At 37.8% G+C, this 21,643-nt stretch overlaps 1 protein-coding gene across 6 annotated transcripts in view; it reads left to right on the plus strand.

Annotated features, from left to right (window-relative positions):
* The window catches only part of GRM5 (glutamate metabotropic receptor 5), a 245,793-nt gene that overhangs the window by 208,071 nt on the left and 16,079 nt on the right, over nucleotides 1-21,643 (plus strand). For 5 of the 6 annotated variants that reach the window (XM_077174005.1, XM_077174007.1, XM_077174008.1 and 2 more), the window contains 2 exons: nucleotides 8,113-9,052; nucleotides 21,122-21,220. In XM_077174005.1, coding sequence (XP_077030120.1) covers nucleotides 8,113-9,052; nucleotides 21,122-21,220 — 1,039 coding nt within the window. The remainder of the gene's footprint in view (nucleotides 1-8,112; nucleotides 9,053-21,121; nucleotides 21,221-21,643) is intronic. The other variant, XM_077174009.1, reaches the window with a different exon arrangement.

The raw sequence follows: 21,643 nt of genomic DNA on the forward strand, positions 1-21,643 counted from the left end.
TGAGCTCTATTTTTAATTATCGGATTCCTAGCGCCAACTTTTGCGCTTATAAAAAAACTACCTCTCAATCTTGTTTAAAACATAGGATTTAGTAATAAATGTGCATTAAAAGTAAGGAGAAGTTGGTGTATTTTTTATTCTGGCAAGGAAATTTCCTTTCTGTTTATTAAAGTATACAGCAATCTCCTTGAAATGTCCCTACATCTGATACTGCAGCATACTGAGTTGCTTTGCTGCTTGATAAAGCCATTTCCTAGGGAATGTCAGCTCCACAAGGCTACACATACAAAACCTCATTAGAATAAGTCTTCCCTGCATGATCACCTTCAGATGAGAGTCCTGTAAATTTATCAGCCACACACCTGAAATGGCTTTCAACATGGAGCTGCACCTCACTGTTTGCCAGAGATCTGACCTTGGATAAAAACTTATTTGGAATCCTTTCTTGGCTCACATAAGAAAACACTGCTTACATCTTTCTTATGCTCAATGATCAGCATCAGTTTTGTACAACAAAGTTTACTAAATAAAACATGTAATGGCAGGGGTGTTACTGACAGAAAGGAAGACAGATTAATGCACTTTTTCAGCCACCTATGGAATATCAGAATTCAGATACAGCAGGGAAAAGACATATTGCAACAGGTTGCAATATCTGTAAGAAAACAAAGTTATTCTCAGAACAGAAAAAGACATAGAAGTGCTGAAGTACAGAAAGGCACAGAGAATCCAAAAGTAATGGAAAAGGTAAGTGGGAACAAGAGTTTCTCCTGATTAAACCAGATACTGGAAAATGTCTCCACCTAGAAGTGAAGGTGAGGCAAGAAAGAGAACGTTAACTGCCCATATTTTATTATGTCACAAATTTCAGATTGCTTTTGCATGCAAAATTCCCCAGGGATCAGGCTCCTCCTTGGACAGAAACCTAGTAAGTTGCTTCCTTAAGATTTATATGTACTATCCCAACATGTACCAGATGTAATCTTCTTCCTCCTGGCCTGTTATCAAGTTATGCTTCCCAGTCTGCTGTAGCCCCTCTAAGTCCCCATGTGTTGTGTTGGCAGCATCCATCCAATACAGCACCAATTTACACACTAATGTGGCCAGCATGGCTGAGCCACAGACTCAGCTACAGCAGGAGGAACTCAGTGGTTTAAGTCCAGAAGTATATGCCAGTCACTTCTCTCTTTCTCAGAACTCTTCTTTGCATTCTATTCACAGCAGGTGGAAGAGAAATACATGCCACACAAATTTAGATACAGGTGGAGGAATTTTCTTAGTGCTGATGACCAACACTAACGCTGATTTTTCAGAAGCTTTAGGAGAATCTGAGGATGTGACCTTCTGCATTCAAAAATGGTGCTCTAAAAAGACCAAATAAATTTTGTTCAGTATCTCAGAGGTTTTCCAGTGTATGTAGGAGCATCTTGGTTCAGTTACCAGTAACATTTAAGGACCTTTTGAGGTGAGAAAGAAGCAATTATTCTGTCTTTCTGGCATTCAAGAACAGCATACAACAATACAAAAACCAAAGTTTTGTCTAGTGACTTCAGGAAGGGCAAGAAAATTAGATTATATTAATTTCAGTGACAATTGGATTATTTTCAGGTTGTGTTGACATTTTTCTCAGTCTCTGTGTATTCAAAATATGCTGACTATTTGATTTTCTTAATTGGATTCCCATGAAAATAGGAGCTTAACTATTTACACCTCTTGAAATGTTTTCTTTGCCATTCAAGGGTGAGAGTATATATCAGAAATATTTATTTTTTTTCTATAGCCACAAAAATGCTTTCACCAAATAAAGTACAGTAAAGCCAGGATAACAGGGTGATTTTACTGCCCATCTGGAAGTGACAGATAAGAGACAGTTTATCCAAAAAACCCTTGGATGAAAAAGACTGAAAAATGTGTGTGGTAGGGTCTGAGCCTCAGTTGTCTCATAAGACTGGATTCTGCCCCTCACTCAAGCAGAAGGTGATTCATCTCTTGCCTGAAATATTTTCAAAAGGTAACTGCTTGCTCCCATCAGGCTGCTTTCTTGTATTCCCTCTTACAAAAATGTTGCAGCCATGGGTGATTTCAGCAATTGTCTGACGCAGGTCAGAACACAATCTAGTCTGTGCTGACATTGATTTTTCTGCTGAAATATTACTAGGACCTTGCTTTTTGATCATAATTGTTAAGGCTATAATTGAGGCTGAGGGTAGGAGAACACAATTTTCATGTGGTTATTTCTAGAGTTCTAAATGCACATCAGCAGAGATGTCCTGTTTTCTGTGCCCCTTATTTCTCTTTCCTTTTTATTTCTTACTCCAAAGGAAATGTAACCATTGCCATAAGTCACTTTCACTCTATTCCTCTTGGAAAAGGTGTATGTGGATGAGTTAAGGGTTCAGCTGGCAATATTATGACCAGGGTCTCATTTTCTGCTCCCTTGGTTCTGGATTTGCACACTTTTCTTTCCCCAATTGCTTGTTCCAGATAGAGTGTGAACTTCAGCTTCCAGTCCAACATGAGCCACACAGCACTTCTGGCTCAAGTGAGCTCATTCAATATTGTGAGCTCAACAAGCAGCACTTGGAGTCTCCCTGGCTGGATGAAGAGGAACTCGCCAACAAAGCCAGAAGGATCCACTTGTAATTGTGCCTTATGTTATGGAAAGTTTGCATTTGGAACAAAACATTTACAACACACAGAGCCAGCACTTTCTAGTGAAACTTAAATCAAACCAGTGGAGCTGGCATAAGGATAGACCTGATTGTTGTAATTCATCAGTTGTTCCCGTCATTCTGCATACTTGTGTAATTAAGGAATAATTTCCCATATGGTTGCAAAGTAACTTTAATGTACTATTCTAAGATTCATGGCTTTACCTCTTACTGCAATACACAGCTAAATCCACATATTCCAGTTACTGGGGAGTCAAGTGCCTGAGCTGCAGGTGCTCCAGCTTTCATGGTTTAAGATGTGACCCGCCCCAAATCCTGTCCTGCAGAGGTGTCAGGATACACACATGCCCGGTCATCAGCTGCCTCTGTTGCCTGTGCAAAGCCACCTTTGCTGATAGTTTCAGTAACGAGTGCCAGTGTGGGTGCTGCAGCATGCAGCTGCTTTTGTAACAAGTTCAAAAGGTCCCACCAGAGTAGGGCAAATGATTGGTGACTACAGTAATTTGCTATAGCACCAGAGCAAAGTTCTGACATGTTAATGTCCTCTCTCCCTTCAGATGGTCCCAATTCCATGTGAAGGTCAGGGGCCTGATATGTCCCCCAGGACTCTGGAGAGTGTAATCCTCTGTTTGGATAATGTTGGGGTTGAAAAAATAAACAAATTATAAAAGCTACCCCATCAGCTTTATGCAAATTTTTATTCTGATGCTGACGGTTTTGCATCTCAGCTTTCCATATATGTGGAAGCCTAAATAACTAATCAAGAGATCCCTCTCCCATCTTTTGGAACTATAAAAAGAGAAAAATTCAGAAGCATTGATATAAAATATTTAATTTCATAACATAAATAGACTTTGAATAATTAGTGCTAAATAACAAGAGAAAAATTTAGAAGCCTTGATATAAAATATTTGATTTCATAACATAAATAGACTTTGAATAATTAGTGTTAGATACCATATGAAGACACATTCATTATTAAAATGTGGTTACGTTGTTGTTTGCATTTCAACCTTGAAATCTGGACTTCTGATAATCTTGGAAGGATGTCTGAAAAACTACCAAGGAAATCAAGTCTATTTTAACAGGTCAAACTTGCTGACCAGGATGCCAAATCCAACTAAAAAATATTTAGAACTTACTAAACTAGCAGCAATTTTCTTCCAGTTTTATTCTCCATGTGCAGATTCAGTGAACTTTAGTTCGTGATGTTAACTTAAGAGAAGTTATTGAATTACCTTCACTTTTCAGTCTCAATCTTACTCACAATCCCTATTCTGTCAACTTTACCTTTGAAAATAGTTTAGTTCTGTATTTTATATTGGTTACCAAGGAAGGGATTTCTCAGTGCTAAGCTAATGCAGTTTTACGGATGCTGAAGGCATCTTCTAGGTGTCAAGGTTGTAATAACAAATTAAAACCATGCTAAGAATCAAATCCACAGAAAATATGGTCTATAATACAATGCTTTATATCTGTAAACTCTTCTCCCAGATGAACTAATTTTAATGTAATATGAAAGATCAGAAATAAGGTACAAATTTGCCTCTACAGAAAGAGGACAGTATACTAATAGACCTACTAATTTACCTATGGCAGTGGTCAGGCCTTCAAGAGCATTTCTTCTCCTTGTTCGTGGCAAAATTTGGTCTATCCATGAAGTAGCTAGAGGCTTTTCCAAAATATCAAAAACTACTTTTTTTCTCAGAAGATCCTTAGACATCCTTATCTGTATTTTCTTGGTGATTTTTGGGGGTCCTTCAAGAAAACCTTTCCCTAGCATGTTAAATGGAATTCTGATTTTTTTTCTATCTGCTCATCTTGCTATTCACATGTGTATCTGGTGTCTTGCTCCACACTGGTTATCTTTCTGGCCAGCAGAGCATAATTACAGTTTTATGCCAATTTTACTGAACTCCAGGCACCCTTGAGCATAGAACAACTCAACACCTGCTCCAAATTGGACTGGGTCCAAAGAGCCTTTCCACAAGCCACAGACCACCTTAGTGCCTCAGCATGCTAAGGTACCACGGGACAAGACTGGGCACCATAGGACAAGACTACTGGCTTTCTTCTACCTGTTTCTGAGCCAGCTAGGAGAGAAAATTTTCTAGGTGCTTGGAGATGTTGACAAAGTGTAAGAGATAGGCTGTGGGGCATTGTCATGGCCATTGACAAGAATGAGTTCTTTTTGTGCTACCATTTTTCAGCTTTTGTCTTGGTATTGTCCAGGTCATCAATCTAACAGGAACAGTCACAGTGCTGTTTTCCCATCTTTCTTTTACTTGATCTAGTTGTCCTTCTCTGAAAAGTGCAATTGTCAGAAACCATTACCTGCAAAATTATTATATGAAAACTTCACCAATCATTGTTTCATGAAGATGATCCAGTCTTTAAATCTTAATTGAGGAATAAATCATTGCCAAGTTTAGCAATCTCCTTGTAAAGTATACTCAGTGATGGGAAAAATATGACAAGTTTTCAACTCTTTTCTTAGGTATTTCATCAAGAAAATGTAAAAAAAGAGTAATAAAGCAAGGAGGGCATGAAATAGTCTGAAACTATGAGAAACATTTGGTTATGATTCACCTCTGCTACAAAGTTAGAAATGAGGCAAAAATTTAGCCCCTATATCATTGTCTGCATGCAAAGGCCAGCTGCCAGATAAAGACCTTTTCTTCTCAAATCTCCCGTCAAGAATAAGTAGCAGTGTTAGAAGCTGGAAACTATTTGTTTCCACAAAATATTAGCTAAATCTTGCTAAAATCAGAAATAGATTTAGAAGTCACTGATTTATAAAACTTCCTGGGGAAAAACCCACAGTAGGATATCTGCACACAAGAGAGGATTCCTTCCTGTTTTCACCCTTTTCCCGTACTCTCACTTGTGTAAAATGCTGCTTTTTATGATGTGATTACTGTGCTACTTTAAACTTGAAAAAGTCAGAAAGAAATACAATGTCTCCCTCACACTTAATACTAAATAAGAAAACCCATAAAACCAGAAAGAGTTATAAAGGTATTATCAACCAGTGCAGTGAAAATTTTTCATGAAAATGTAATGTCTTTCATATGTTTAGATGTGGTAATAATTTTATTAATGCAAGAGAAAGCTTTTCACATCAAAGCAGGCAAGTATGGATAGGAAATTAATCTGTATTCAGTAAGGAGCCCAACTGCAAATTTGTATATTTTAATGCACTAATGTCAAGACTCATTGACCCCAGTCCTACTGAGTTTTCCACTCACTTCAAGAACACAGAAGTATCTGCCTTGTACTTTTGCCACCTGACTGAAGGTATTATATCTTCAAAAATATTATTTCTGTAGGCATACAGAATGCAAAGATACTTGGAGAAGAAAGGAGTTAGGCCTAATATCTAACCATACTGTTTCATGATTTTTGCCACTAAGAATGTTAGTGGCACATTTGGAAAACTCTAAACCCAACATAAAATACGGGAAAAAGCATACAATAGATTACCCATGTAGAAATTCCTAAATTATAGTCATGATATCTACATTTACTCCTGCTCATCAACACATTGAGATGCCAGGTTGCCTAATTAATTGAAATTTCTTGTCATCCAAATATCCAGCAGACAGTCCTAACTACCCTCACTGCAGAAAATGCAGATGTGAGCACGTGGCACTCCATCTTCACAGGGTGAAGTGCCTTGTCACAAGCCACAAGTCAGAATGACACTCCCCTACATGACCTAACCAGGAGACAGCAACATGATTACAAAAACCACAATATTTTGAATTAATTTAGATTTTGCAACCAAGCTTAACACATGTATAGGAGAAACACATGTAATGGAGAAATGCATTTTTTCCATTCCATCATCCACTCCCTGCTATCCTGCCCTGGCTGGCAATGCCACTGTTTTCAGGAAGTTACACTCCAGAACACCAAGATCCTCCCCTTTGTTATTACTGGGTCCAGCTGAGATGGAGTTCATTTTCCCCATAGCAGCCCTCACAGTGCTGGGCTTTGCAGTGGTAGCTAGAGACACATTGATAACACAGCAGCCATTTTTCCAGGCTGTCTCTTCAACATTCCTCCCTCACCAGTATGCTGGGTATGAGCAAGATCTTGTGAGGGGGCACAGCCAGGACAGCTGACCCAAACTGACCAAAAGGATATCCTGTACCATATGATGTCTGCTCAGCAATAAAACCTAAGAGAAAGGTGTGGGTGTGTACATTTTTCGTTTTGACATTTTTGTTCTGGAGAAACTGCTACATTTACTGAAGCCCTGCTTCCCAGGAAGTGCCTGTGTATCACCTGCTGATGGGAAGTAGAGAACAATTCTTTTGCTGGTAGTCACTGGTATAACATACTCTGGTGCCACAGGACACAGAACCCACCTGCATCTTGCGTGAAAGTCATGAAAACAAGCAAGGTCAAAGGACCTGAACAGGAGATTCAGTTTTTTGGAAATAAAATGCAAGGATGGATGCTTATGGCTGTAGTCAGCAACACAACAACTATGTTTGCCCAGAAATCCTGGAAGAGACCATAGACTGGCCAGAATGCAAAAATATCTATCCAGCCTTGACAGTGCATACCCAAAGGAGGGAAGAAGAAGGGATGACAGCAACAAGTTTTCTGACAGTTTTTTACTCCTGTCTATTGATCTGTTCACTGTAGAATTAAAAGACTTTTTGACTTGCTATGACCAAGATGCATCGAATGATTTACTAAAACCTATGCAAAACTGAAAAACAAGTGTCCTTAAATGGGTTACACTGCTAATTTAGCTTTGTTGCTAATTTATTAACTTCAATTTTATTTCACAAGTTAGATTAGGTTTTAATTTTTCAGAAATTTCAGAAGGATGAATGTCAGAAAAAGAAGTGAGTACAGTGTGCCATTCCAAATTACCTATTACAACTCCAGTTCTAGAAATTTTTTGTTAGAAAAAAGGTAGCAAATCTGAGAAACTGTCTCTTTTTTTTGACAGTCAAAATTTACAAGATTTCTCTCCACAATCATTAAGCAAATACCAATATCCTTCACGGTGTACAGTATATTTAGTAGGATTGACATCTAGTCATTTATGTGCAAATAGCATGCAGAAAACTCTGAAGCACTTTATACTGAAGTAGTGCAACTTGTTGCAGAAATTTGTTCACAAATTCCTATATTTCATAGAATTTAAAGAGCAAATTTGCACTGTAAGAGGTGACTTATCTTAACCAGCCTGGTCATGTTCTATTCCAGATAAAGTGTACTACTGAAAAAAGCTGTCATTGAAATGTACTTATTGTGCCATGATACTGACATTATTTTAACACAATCTGAGCCTACACTCCACACAATGACAGCTTCCTCAAAAACAAAAAAGAGAAATACCAGGAAAACCTCTAACTACCATTAAAGAATCACACATCTACATACTTCAGTTTACCTTTCTCTTTTTCTTTTTCTGCAGGTTGTGACCTCATCCCAGTCCAGTATCTCAGATGGGGCGATCCCGAACCAATTGCAGCCGTAGTTTTTGCATGCCTGGGTCTGTTGGCCACACTGTTTGTTACAATCGTGTTCATAATGTACCGTGACACTCCAGTGGTCAAATCATCCAGCCGAGAACTTTGCTACATCATTCTGGCTGGCATCTGCCTGGGTTACTTGTGCACTTTCTGTCTGATTGCAAAACCTCAACAGATTTACTGTTACCTTCAGCGAATCGGCATCGGCCTCTCACCCGCTATGAGCTATTCTGCTTTAGTAACTAAAACCAACCGCATTGCAAGAATCCTGGCTGGAAGCAAGAAGAAAATCTGTACAAAGAAACCTAGGTTCATGAGTGCCTGCGCCCAGCTGGTTATTGCATTTATCTTGATATGTATACAGTTAGGCATCATAGTTGCCCTCTTTATAATGGAGCCACCAGACATAATGCATGATTACCCAAGCATCCGAGAGGTCTACCTGATTTGTAACACCACCAACTTGGGTGTTGTGACTCCCCTTGGATATAATGGGTTATTAATTTTGAGCTGCACCTTTTATGCATTTAAGACAAGAAACGTCCCAGCTAATTTCAACGAAGCAAAATATATTGCCTTCACCATGTATACCACCTGCATCATTTGGCTGGCTTTTGTGCCAATATATTTTGGAAGCAACTACAAGATAATCACCATGTGTTTCTCAGTGAGTCTGAGTGCCACGGTGGCCCTTGGCTGCATGTTTGTGCCCAAGGTGTACATCATCCTCGCCAAGCCAGAGAGGAACGTGCGCAGTGCGTTCACCACGTCGACAGTAGTCCGCATGCACGTAGGCGATGGAAAGTCCTCTTCAGCCGCCAGCCGCTCCAGCAGCCTGGTGAACCTGTGGAAAAGAAGGGGATCATCTGGGGAAACGCTTAGGTAAAGTTTTCTAATGTGGGAGTGTGGGGAAGCAATTGTCATCTTCTGAGAGTTACTAAGAGTGGAAGGACAAAGGGAAGTGTGCTAATTTCCTTTGCCTCTGCACTGGGAGTGGAGTGAGTCCTCTGTCCCACATCTCCAAGTTTTGGGTTTGATTTAGTCAAAATGCTGTGCAAAAATTATTGACAAAGCAATGGGAAAACAAAGTTGGAAGTGCTGGGTGTGACAACTGTGTATGAATCTAGGGAGAAAAACAAGATTGTGGGAGTAAAAAAACCCAAGAGAAGAAATACAACTCAATCCCTTGTCCTGAATGGACCCATTTATTATCTCTTTCCCTTAAATGAACATCTTAGTGTCTGTATTTTGCCTCTAGTGACAACAGTAAGACAACAGGGTTGCTGCTAGAGTTCCATAATCGAGGTGGAGTGTTAAACACAAGAGTCATCATGAGCAGCCACTCTAAGGGATCTGAGGATTTGTTATGTATGGCTCTTCTGTTACACCTTTTATCTCCTGTTCCCTTGATTTTCCTCTCTTATACTATCTCTTCCTAATTTCTTTCTTTTTGTCCTCGCCTATCTTCTCTTCCTTACCATTTTTTGTAAACATCTTCCTAATGCTGACAAATTCAGCTGCTCATGGGCCCCGCTCTGTCTACCTTCCCTGCCATTGAACAGATACTCCCTTATATTTCTTTGTTTCTTCCTAATATATTATTTGAATTCAGCAATCATGAAGACAACTTTATGTTCAATGTATAAAAATTATCTTAAGTGAACATTAAATAGAAAGGAGAGCTCTGGAGTGAAAACTGCCCTGCTCCATAAACAGAACCTGTACTGTGTACTTGCCCAGTAGTTGGTATTCATCCTTTGATCCTTTTACTTTTGGTATGGACGCTATGAGAATGATTTAGGTTATTTAACTGCAGGCATTAACAAAAAAATCTGTTGATATGAAACTGCAAAGAAGCAAATGACACAAATTTTGTCATTCCTCAGCTATGTATGTCTAGCCTGGAAGTGACTGTCTTGGGAATTACTTCAATCCAAAAGAGCTTTGAGAGCGCCCAGTATGTGTGTGTAGGGATGAGAATAGCAGCAGAAAGCTGATACATTGACATATTTCCCTGGATGAAAAGAACTTGTACTTTGCATTTGAAACTTGGAGAAAAACTTATATGTCATCAGCAGCGTTCATCAATGCACAAAACTGGAGCAAAGAAGATCCTCCTAATTCATGTATCTGAATCCCCAGCCAATTAAGCTGTGATGGTGCCGCTGAATTTAGTAGGGCTCAGTTAGTGTGTGCCTGAAGGGTCAAGGCATCCAAGAGCAAAATGGTTCCATCAATCCTGGGAAATTCTCTCTAGTCAATACCAATTCAATTACATGAGAGAGAGTCCTAAAAGGTGATAAGAACATTTAAAATGGTGCTCAGGACTTCGCCTAGGTCTGGTATAATCTCCGAGAAAGTACAGAAAACCACTGTCAGCTTCAATTCCATTTAGTGTAGAAAATGAGCAAACAGAGTTCCACCCTTTTACTTGATAATTAAATATTTCTTTGAAAAAATATCTGGTTACACAAAGCAATAGGTTTCAAGGTATTGCTCAGTACAATGCTCAAAAGATTATTTTGAAAGTTATTCAAGTAAACACCAAAGTATTCAGAATCAAAGGAAATATGCACTAGAACTTCATGGCATCATTTAAATAGCTCAGAGGGGTTTTATTTAAAAGAGAGTGAGTCACTGTTGAATTTAAAAGAAACATGCTATTTAAGTCACCAGTGCATAGAGGGGCCTTTATCATTAGCATTTTGCTTCTTGACACTAATTTATAGCACAGTGTAGCATTGCATCAAATCATTGTCAAACAGATAATGCCAACACTCCATTCAGAGCTTTCACATCAGCCACAAAATGACAGATAACAAGACTGCTTTTGCCTAAATAAAGCAATGCATCTGTTACAGTCCTAAATGACTTTTTGCATGGGGTGTTCTTCAATTAAGAAAACCCAGGCAAGCTGTGATTGTGTGTTGGAATGAATCTTCGCATACTGAAATATGTAGAAGGAGAGAGTAAAACTATTCATTGCCCAGTGAAATGAAAATCATTTCATGTAGGCTATTGTGATTCAGCAGTACTCACCAAAAGATATTCTGCCCTCATTTAAGGTGAGGTTAACAAACCTGACATTATCAGCAGTGACTTCACAAAGGAGAGTACTACAGAGCTGGAGTCAAAGCCCTATAACTGGTGTAGAGAGGCATCTGGAATTTCTGATTCCAGTCATCTTACCAGTTGGTTTCATAGTGACTAGGAAGGCCAAAAGTACATTGAGTAAATCTTGCCTTGAGGTACCAGGAATTATTGTCACATATGCTACACAGCCTTTTTGCAAGGGCCGAAAGTACAGGGCTAATTTATCCTCTCCTCACTCTCAGATAACTCACTATTCCATGCAAGATAAAGGCTGTATATTTCTGCTACAAGAGCTGCTATTATGATATTTCTAGTCAGGCCTGTACATCAAAGGGTCTCAGTCATGTTACCCTGACCTGGATAATAGTGCAGATGTTCAAAAGCTCCTCTTGGCTTTTTATTATCATTACCCTGGATTTCGCACAAAAAATTAACCACTAGTTGTTTATGTCTTCTGGAAGGTGTCTTTAAATGGCACACATGCTCCATTTTCCAAGCTTCACACTCACCTCCCCACAACTACCTGAAGAACAGCAAGATTTCTTGCCTTTAAAGCAAGTAATAAACTGTTCTGAGTAACCAGCCAAGTATTAAAAACCTCCCTAAATACTGTCTTTCGCAAATATATGTGCTATTTAACTCTTTAAAGTCCTACCAGTATTTTTCTCAAAAGAGAGAAGCCTACAGATGTCCAGTACCAGCCAAAAGTACCCTCCTGAAACAAAACAAGACTGATTATCATCTTCTTAGTCTGTAACTAAGCCAGAAGGTTGAGCAGCACTTTCAATCTACAACCTAGGCAGGTAGCTGTGATCACTCTAAAGGAAAGAATCATCACCAGCTCAGCCAGATAATGTTAGGTGTACTCAAGATACATTGGCAGTGCTTTGTGCCTAATTATTCCATACAGCTGTGAACAGCACAATACTAGACAACAGAATAACTATGCACATAAATTTCTGCACCTTATCATAGACACTTCTCTCACAAATCTTTTTTAGACTAAAGCTTAATAACTCAGTGTGGCAGTGACACTTTATTCTACTCGGATTAACTATGTGATGAAGTATTTCCCAAATATTTAAAAATAAGTTATGGCTGTGAAACTAAACAGAAAACTCACCTGATTTTTAATGTATTGTCTTGCCCACTTAAGAAGTTTGTCCTGCACTGTATGATTACAGAACTGAGCATTGCTCTGTGTGCATCTGCAGAAGTGATAGTACTGACAGCTTTCATCAGGACTGGGGATCCCTTGTCCTAGTGAGCCAAACTCACCTGTGCTTCATTAGGGGAACCACAATTTTTTTCTTATACAAATCACCATCACTTTGTTTTATCTTACTAAACTTAAACAAAAATGCTCACACATCCACCCCAGAATCAGGTTTCTTCCCCTCAAGCACTACAATGCCACATCAGAAAAAGCCATCAGGTGCCTGGGCTCACATGCTGTTAATTGCCATTCCATTTCTCCTATGAAGAAAACATAGTAAGCAAGGTAGATTTTTTCCCACTGAATTGGATTCAGTCCTGGACCACCAGTGTCTATAGTTAGTGTATAATTAGACATCAGGCAGTCCCAAACTGTGCCATAATGAACTATTTTGGAAACAGGTGTCTACTAGCACACTGCATGCTCTGTTTCTGCAAGGAGCAGCTGGTTTTCTCCCTTCCCTTTCCTATTTTCCTGCTTATGATTGACTATATATATTTTGTTCCAATTCTAACAGAAGCTATTTTGGACCAAAAAATAACATAAAATGTGCTTGTATCAGTCCAGAAGCTGCCATTCATAGTTAGAAATATTCCAGTCTAAGTATTATATAATGCATCTGCATACCATATTTCAGCACCGAAATCTTGGGGTGAGCTTTTTCAGAAGTCTGAATTTAAGTTTCTCAAAAAGTCCACTCTTTTTTTCCATTAGAATTTCTTAAAACAATATTTCTAATGTTGAATATGAATGAAATCCATACAAAGTACTGAAAAAGACCAAGAGAATTGAAAATGTGAAAACTTCGAGGTTTCACTACTGCTATGCTGCATTATAAAGAAAGTCCTGAGAAGACACTGATTTTCCAGACAAGTGGGAAACCCCATCAGAATAAACTTCTGCCACTGTTACACACTCCATGCCAAGGTCCCCAAGATGCAACCCATGCAATTCTCACTATTCAGATATCAACTCTTCACTGGCTGAAAGCCACATATATGAATAAGCAGATAGATTTGAAGTCATGGCCATCAAGCTGTGATCAAATCTTTTTAGAGTTCATGGGTTTATTATCAGCATGAGGATTTCAAATGTAAATGGGAAAGATTCAAATTTCCCATGCCTCAACAACTTGCCTGAGATATGAAATAGGCCTGTTGTTTGACACAGAGTTTTAGTCCTGTAAAGAAGATGAAGTTCAAGAAAAACTGAGAGATTTTTGTGGAAAGCTGAAGCTGGTTCTCATTCCTCATGTGCAGACACATATTGAGAAAGATACTGATCCTGAATTTCTGCCACAGCACATTCAATTGAGACACATTTTTATAGTGCAAGTGCCAGTTTTGACTTCATATATATACAGCTTGAACAATTTCTCTGACACGTTTTGAACCATGATAAAAAAAACCACACCTCACTTCAAAACTAATTTTTAAAAACTTTTTATTTACCAGACTTCTCCAGGACACAGCCTATAGGTTCATACTCAAAATTTTCATAATCAAAGGTCTGAGATACTCCTGGTGATCTGATTGGTCATACAGTACACTAAGACTAACATTCCATCAGGTCCATTGCCTGGAAAAACAAGGCAAAACACAACTTTCCTAAATTCTAGACCAACAGTCACAGATTTCATAAAAGTCATTGGTTCTGCAGTTTCTGCAGGCAGTTGAACTGACTGAAACATGGAAATCATGAAACTAAATATAGAAAAGGTTGTAAACCCACAAGACTGAGCTCAAAACTAGTGCATAACTAGTGCATAACTGCTGTATGGAGTAATATCAGCAGCTTGTAATATATGACAGCATGGGTTGCTTTCCTACTGGAACTTGGTGGAGCCATTCTGTTCTGGTATACAATAAACACTGTTTGGAAAAGAAAAAAGAAAAAAGCATTGGGAATAAAAATAGTTACTTTCTACCCTGGTAAAAAGAAAAATTATTTTTAATGTCAGTCAATGTCAGAGGAGAGGTCCCAGCCCACCTGTCTTATACCCATCAGACTGTTATAATAGCTTTACAGTAAAAGCTGTTATAACATCAGACTGTTATAATACCTTTACAGTAAAAGAGCTTTCCAATTCCAGTTTTATTTCACCATGGAAAAAAAAAAAAGATGTGGGGGACGAAGTTTCATAGACTAAAGAAGTAATTTAGAAATTATTTTTATTGTTGCTAAACAGCTCTTGTGTGTACAGAGAATTAATTGGGAGATTATCAGAGAATGTGAACTGGAAGAACTAATGCTTAAGTCACATTCTAGAAATGATTGGCACCATCTTTCAACTACTAACAGTGGTAACAGTGATGACCTTTTAGCCATTGCCCACCTCAATGCAATAAATTCTTTTGGAAACTGAAAAGTAGAAAAGCTGTTCAAAACAGGACCACATATTACTGTAGGGTGAAAGATGTCACAGAAAAATCATTGTGCACCAAAAACTAAGTTAATTTCTCCAGATGCTCTTTAATGGGACACTTGACTTCAAATTGCCCAAAAGTGGTTGATGTCTCTGTATTATGATTTTATGGTCAAAAAGTGACGGCTAAACATCTTACATGACTTAGTAGAGCAGATAACAATTTACTTGAGGTGAAGGTTTGGCCCAACAGGTATTGTTCTTATCTAAAAAAAGGAAATCTAGGCATAGTGATACAAGATACTATTTGTTTGCTTCATAGCCTTGCTAAAATTGAATTTTGATGCATGCAGGGTAAAAAAAAAACTTGACTCTTCAGAGAAAGTCATTATCCTTTTGATGGATTAGTCTGCATTTATTAATGAATCAGTTCCCAAATGGATCATTTAGAGCTATTTTAATCTAATATGCTACAAAAATTTAGATTGAGAGATTACTGAATGATTTGAGTCCTTCACTTTCCCTAAATAATTTAGTCTTAGTGTCTTTTTGGACAAACTTCAAATACTCTGAAATGACTGAAGAATATTTTATAAAACTTAGTGAAAGGTATTACTGAAAGCTTTTGATAAATTGCTGCTAAAACATTCCATCTGTATAATAAATTTATACTCTTGAATGACCTGTTTACAATAGACTTTGTGTACAGTGCTAGTGCTGTTGTTTTGAATTTTCCCCTCAAATTTAATTAAAATATTCATTGATTGATTGATATCATTTTTTCAGCTGCATTAACTGAGCACATGTCTTCAAGCCTAATATTAGGCATTATTTATATTATTAAGACATTGTTACCATAATTTTGAAACAAATATCATAGCTGAAGTCTGGAAATTAAATGACATTGTGAACAGTTCCCTGCCTACTGTTGCCCACATATGCTTTAGGTTGCAAAATGAGGTCTTGCTACCGCACTGCAAAAAAGAAATGAAGGAACAGTGAAGACAGGACCCAAAAGTTCATATTTATTTGGGGAAAGGAAGAATTTCTATTTTTTAATAGCAATATTTATCCTTTTTACATTTTTTTTAATCTTCAAGCCTGTCTCCCAAAATTCAGGTGAGAAATAAAGGCCACCATATGCTGTATCACCACTGTCCTTGTCACACATGCTGCAGAGCACCCAGAGATTCCATGCAGGTGGTCTCATGTTCATTAGCATGCACAATGTAGGTCCTGTCTACCAGGTTTGTCTACCCAAGGAACTTCTGCTTCTTTCTACAGCAAACTTTGATAAAAACTGGCATTGTAATTGATTTGATGCACTGTAATTAATCTGATAAACAAAAGGCTAGGACATGCACCCTCCTCCTTCCAAGGTCCCCCAAGACACGGAGCAGTCTGCCACTGAGGGAGCACCTGTATGAATTACAATGAATGGCATTTGTACTTGTATCCTGAATGTTGATGTGGACTAATGGAAGAGATGGCATTTCATCTGGCTGAGAGCTGTATTTGGTGACAAATACCTTTTCATGACTGTGACTGAAATTTAAGGCAGATGTCTGCTAAAATATATAATCATTATATATGTTTATAATATATAGCAATCTTAATCTGCTGTAGTATTGGCTACAGTATTATATATTGAACATTTCTATAAGTAAGACTCTACTGTATTAAAAACCTGTACAATGGTTTTTCCAACACCTCAGAAAAAACTTTCTGGAACAAGGGAATTAAAAAGACTGGTAATATTTTGCTATCAGTCTAATCTTCCCCTGAGCCAGTATAATGCTTTGTATATCATTCCAACAAAAATGTTATTTTGATTCACCAGCTACAATTACATATGATTGCTTAATTAGAACAAGCTTTTTAAAAAAGTGAAATATTATGCTGAACTTGAAAAAAAATTGTAAGTTTTGATCTAAAGCAATTTTACTTGCTGAAATTGTGCTAATAAGCAACTAATGTTTAAATGTTGGGGGTTTTTTAATGAAAAAAGTGGCATGATTAATAATATACAATTTATTTTAGCCACTACATAAATGGGGAAATCTCACACAATAAGCAGAGACTTTTTCAAAATATTCAGTGCAATATGCTGCAATTTCAAGATAGCATGTCCAATCTCACAGAATCAATTCTCAAGAATACAATATGTTTGTAGATCAAAGATCAAAGCAACCCCTACAGTAAAAACACTAAATATTTTTCAAATTCCATTCTTTAGCATTTATGCAGAAATCTTTAAAGATATTATCTAATCTAAATCTTTAAAGATATTATCTAATCTAAAGCTTAACTCTGCTGCTATGAAACTTAAATACTTCATCATTTCTTAATATCAAGACCAAGGAATATTGCAGGTGAAATATACTGCTTGTATATAAGTTAACAGTGTCAAGCACAGATTGGGTGCTCAATAATCAATGGCACTTCTACATGGCAGTATGAGATTGCATTTGAAATAGGGATTTATGACTGATCTCCATCTCCAACACAATAAATTACATTTGATTTACATTTTAAAAACCTAGATACCCTGAGATATCTTCAGTTAGTTAAACTTTTTTACTGAAAAAGAGGAAAAAAATCCCCTTATGTCAAAGAGTACAAACCAGTTTATAATTGCTCATATTATTTTTTCAGAGAACAGGTTGCTAGAAAAAAACAATTTTTGGTATTACAAACTCTTGTCTTTTGATAAATCTCACTGTGTAGTGTGGACATTTTAACAGAACCTGTGCATTACCATCCACATTCTATCCATAGATTATTTTTAAAGGGTGCCTTTGACCAAACTACTGACAAATGTAAGCTATGGCACAACTTCTAGGTCTCCCCTGCCAGCATCCAGCAGACAGGGGATGTGCAGCCATGTGAAATGTGCTGCTGATCAAGGTATCCAACACCTTCTGCAGGGAAACTGGGAAAGAGCAGAAGTACGAGGGACCATGAACGAAGATGGGTCTCATCCTAACATGAAGTTAAGACCACCAGGATACCAGCACCTGGATCTACTGTGCAGGCATAATGTAAAAAAAAGCCCATATCTAGAAATTTGTCAGCACCTGTCAGCTTTTCCTGTCAGCACAGGAAAAAAAAGAAAAAAAAAACAAAAAGGAAAAACATGTAGGACTCTACACATATATAAAAGCTGATTTCTACATATTTTAGTGAATCACTATTGATCTCATTCAGGATGCTGATACCCATATTCCCCCTTTGTTTCCCATAGTATCCATTAATATTGGTCTACAAGAGGAGTTTTATTGGAAGATGAAGAAGGCCAGAGAAAGGCCTTCAAACTTGAGCAGTCTCATTGGTGTTTCCTACCATGTATCAAATGTACATTGACTTCCCTAAAAACCAAGGCAATGTAGTCATGGTTTCTCAGCCCAGGAGTTTCCTTCTCTCTAGTGAGGCTCTGGAGAGAGCAGAGCACTGTTGTGTAAGATAGAATGATGTGACCAAGCGTTTGGCAAATGGATAAGCTCTGCAGTGACTGAGTTATTGGGAATTACTTCCCAAATTTCCTGTCACTGATCAACACTTATAAAACATATTAGTATTTATCATTAAATATTTTCCTTAAGAAAACTTGCTCCTGTGACAAAAAAATGACACAGATCACCATTTCCACCAAAAGAGGTGAGAAAAACACTTAAAGATGACCCAAAATATTTTAAATCCTATAACAGAATTTAGTTGCTGCCTTTCTGCACAGAATCAAAGTCTTCTATCTTTTTTCTAGCCAATATATAGTCCTGGAATTGGAAAAAATGAAAAAATAAATTTGTTCTTGTGTATACTGCTCACACTGTACTGTTTTATGACTCTTCCAAAATACCCAATTACTTTTCACATTAGTAGTTCTTATGTCAACTGCAAAGAAATTCCTGAGGGTTTTCCCTCTCAACAGATTTGCTCTTTTAAAGCAATCCTTGATTTTAACAACCTGGAAGGGGACATTTTTCTAATGCAAGATGTTCTGAGCCAAAGTAATTTCCTGTGTCTGCTCTGAGAGCTGAAAACATTTTATGCAGAATCTTTGGTGTGCCTTTTCAGAATCATCACTCAAAGAATTTTGGAACTTCATTTCAAATTAGAAGCACTTTCCACACCCGCAGGACTGATGAGAGTTTGGTCACTGTTTTCATAATTCCATGGACATTTAGCACTGACTGAATGGCAGTGTAGCAGTTACTATGGCTCAAGGCTTTGAGGTTTTATGAGGCAACATGGTGTTTCTGGTAGTGCAATTTGCTTTTGAGTGGATGGATAAACTCGAGAGATTCATAACAGTGTCTCTGCTGATTTTCATGGTAGTGAAATTTATGCTAATGTGAAATGGACAGTTGTGGAGATTTATTTATCTGGGTCACATCCATCCTAACCTGGGGCTCTTCAGGATGGGATTACCAAGGACATTTATTTACCTCTTTCTCCTTTTTGTTGGCTACTTTCTAGAATCCTGCTTATCGTGAGTATTTAGAGTCTCCCAGTTTTTCCTAGTTTCAAATTTTTCCCTACGCTATGCTAGACAAAATATCTTTTTTGGTTATTTACTCTAAACATAACTGTATTTCCATCCTGCTCTTCTTAAATTCTACTTTCTTTGATGTCTAACACCTTCACTTCAAGTTTATTTCCTTTTTTTTTTCCTGTGAAGTTTCTGCACATTCTTTTCTTTCTTCTCTTTTTCTCTGACTATCCCAATTAATTTTGTATAATCCAGTTTGACTTCATTTGTATTTTCCAGTAAATTTATCTACTCTCTAAACCCATCCACTTTTTCTCCACTCTAGGAATCGGTTTCCATTTAGTACATGTGTCCTGTGTGAGCTTCGTGCCTAACTGGGAGCACTACATATACCACACTCCAGATGGTCTTAAAACCTTGGTAGCCAGTCTGCAAAATTGCTGTTGTTCTCCTTTCAGTAAGGTTATAATTTGTAAACCAAAGGACTTTGCACTTATACACCTCATTTTGCTGTCTCCGGTTCACTCTCAGATTCACTAAGCTTCTTCATTAGTGATTTATTCAATATACTCTGCATCTGAGGGTCTACTACATCTGCATCCAATATTTAGTTCACTTTCTCTGTACTCAGGTTATTTATCTTTTACAGGGTAATTCTCTTCAAGGTACTTTTGTTATCTAGATCAGATTAATGAATGAGCAACAGAAAAGTTCATTATTCTGTGATTTTAACAGTGTTTAATGCACAAGCTTCCCCACAGACGTATGTTAAAACCCCACAGTGAAGCTCATAGGATTTGAGGATGGGATATCACTATCTCTTTGAGAAGACATACGCAGGTACTTTCCCCAAATTTTTCTTAAAGGACCTAAATAGGTATTTCAACACCTAGCACAAGAATTTGTACAATTAGGGTGAAGTTCACTGCTGGGAGGAGAGACCGTATGAGACCTCTACATTACTCACACCCCAACTGAGTGTTCCAACAGTAAACAATGACCAGGTCTTATCTTGTATCTCATCCATAAATTAATTAGATGATCAAGTATTAAACTGTTTATCCAAGTTATTTTTTTCATCGAAGTGTAAGGTCTTGTACATAAAATACACATAGTACTGCACTGGGCTCTAGGTTTGGGATTGATCTCACTTGACTTTATGTCTAGATCTCAGCAAGTCATCTAACATCAGTTTGTTGCCAGTGGAGAGAGGAAGTCCCATTCACAACATGAACTGTGAGCCCACACCAATTTTACCAAAACAACCCACTACACTGGTGTTTGCTTTGAAAAGTGAAACACACCACGTATTACAGAGATGTAGGATCAGGGAAATAAGTTATGGTTGAGAACATGGACACCAGCTGATTTCCCACAGATAGTTAACTTAAGTGTTGCTTCCCTTAAACTGTTTCTCTCGAAGGAGATTTTTTCTCTTTTTGGTCTAATTTCTCTGTTTTGGTCTAACTCCAAAAAATATTAAAGTGTTAGCATGCTATTTATTCTGTAAAACTATTTGGCTCCTCCTATATGGAGTTACAGATACATATATATAGAGATATATATAAAGAAAACAGTGAGCACCCATCCTGCATAACCCTGTTGGCTTTAACACTGGTCTGGGATTTTATGCAGTTATTCCACCACTCCCCCAGCTGCTTTGCACTCTTCTCTAGCACTGCCACAGTAACATTCATGTGCATGGCCCTTTGCACAGCAGCTGACAAAGAAAGCTGAGCACACAATCACTTCTCTCTGTTTGCTCCTGTTGTTGTCGTGATTTATTAGGTACAAAGGCAGGAGACTGGCCCCCCCGCACAAGTCGGAAATAGAGTGTTTCACCCCAAAAGGGAGTATGGGGAATGGTGGGCGAGCTACAATGACCAGGTAAGCAAAGAGCAAGTGGCCTTAGGTCAGTGTGATATGTCTGTGAACAGAAGAAGCAGCCTTGGATAATTCCAGGCTAGATCTTCTGTCTGTAATTCCTGTGTATCCCATAAAGTATGTTTAGAAAAGAAAAAAAGAAAAAAAAAAAAAACAAAACATGTTGCCACTGCTGATTTATGTGTTCCATCTGACTACAAAAAAACCCTGCACCGTGTTCATTCCAGTGATCTGAACCACATGTCCTGTGTGATGTTGTTGTAATATGGTGCTTTGGGGAGGAGAAATCTTACACAATCTTACTCACTAACTGAAGATTAAGACTCATTAAGCCACTTGGGCAGATGAAAAGAAGCAGAATTCAAACCTGGAGTAAGGGTAGGTCCACTTCATTTCAGGGGTTACATTAAGTCTAACCAAAAGAAC

The sequence above is a fragment of the Agelaius phoeniceus genome, chromosome 2 (genome assembly GCF_051311805.1).
Source record: "Agelaius phoeniceus isolate bAgePho1 chromosome 2, bAgePho1.hap1, whole genome shotgun sequence".
In the NCBI taxonomy this organism is placed as follows: Eukaryota; Metazoa; Chordata; class Aves; order Passeriformes; family Icteridae; genus Agelaius; species Agelaius phoeniceus.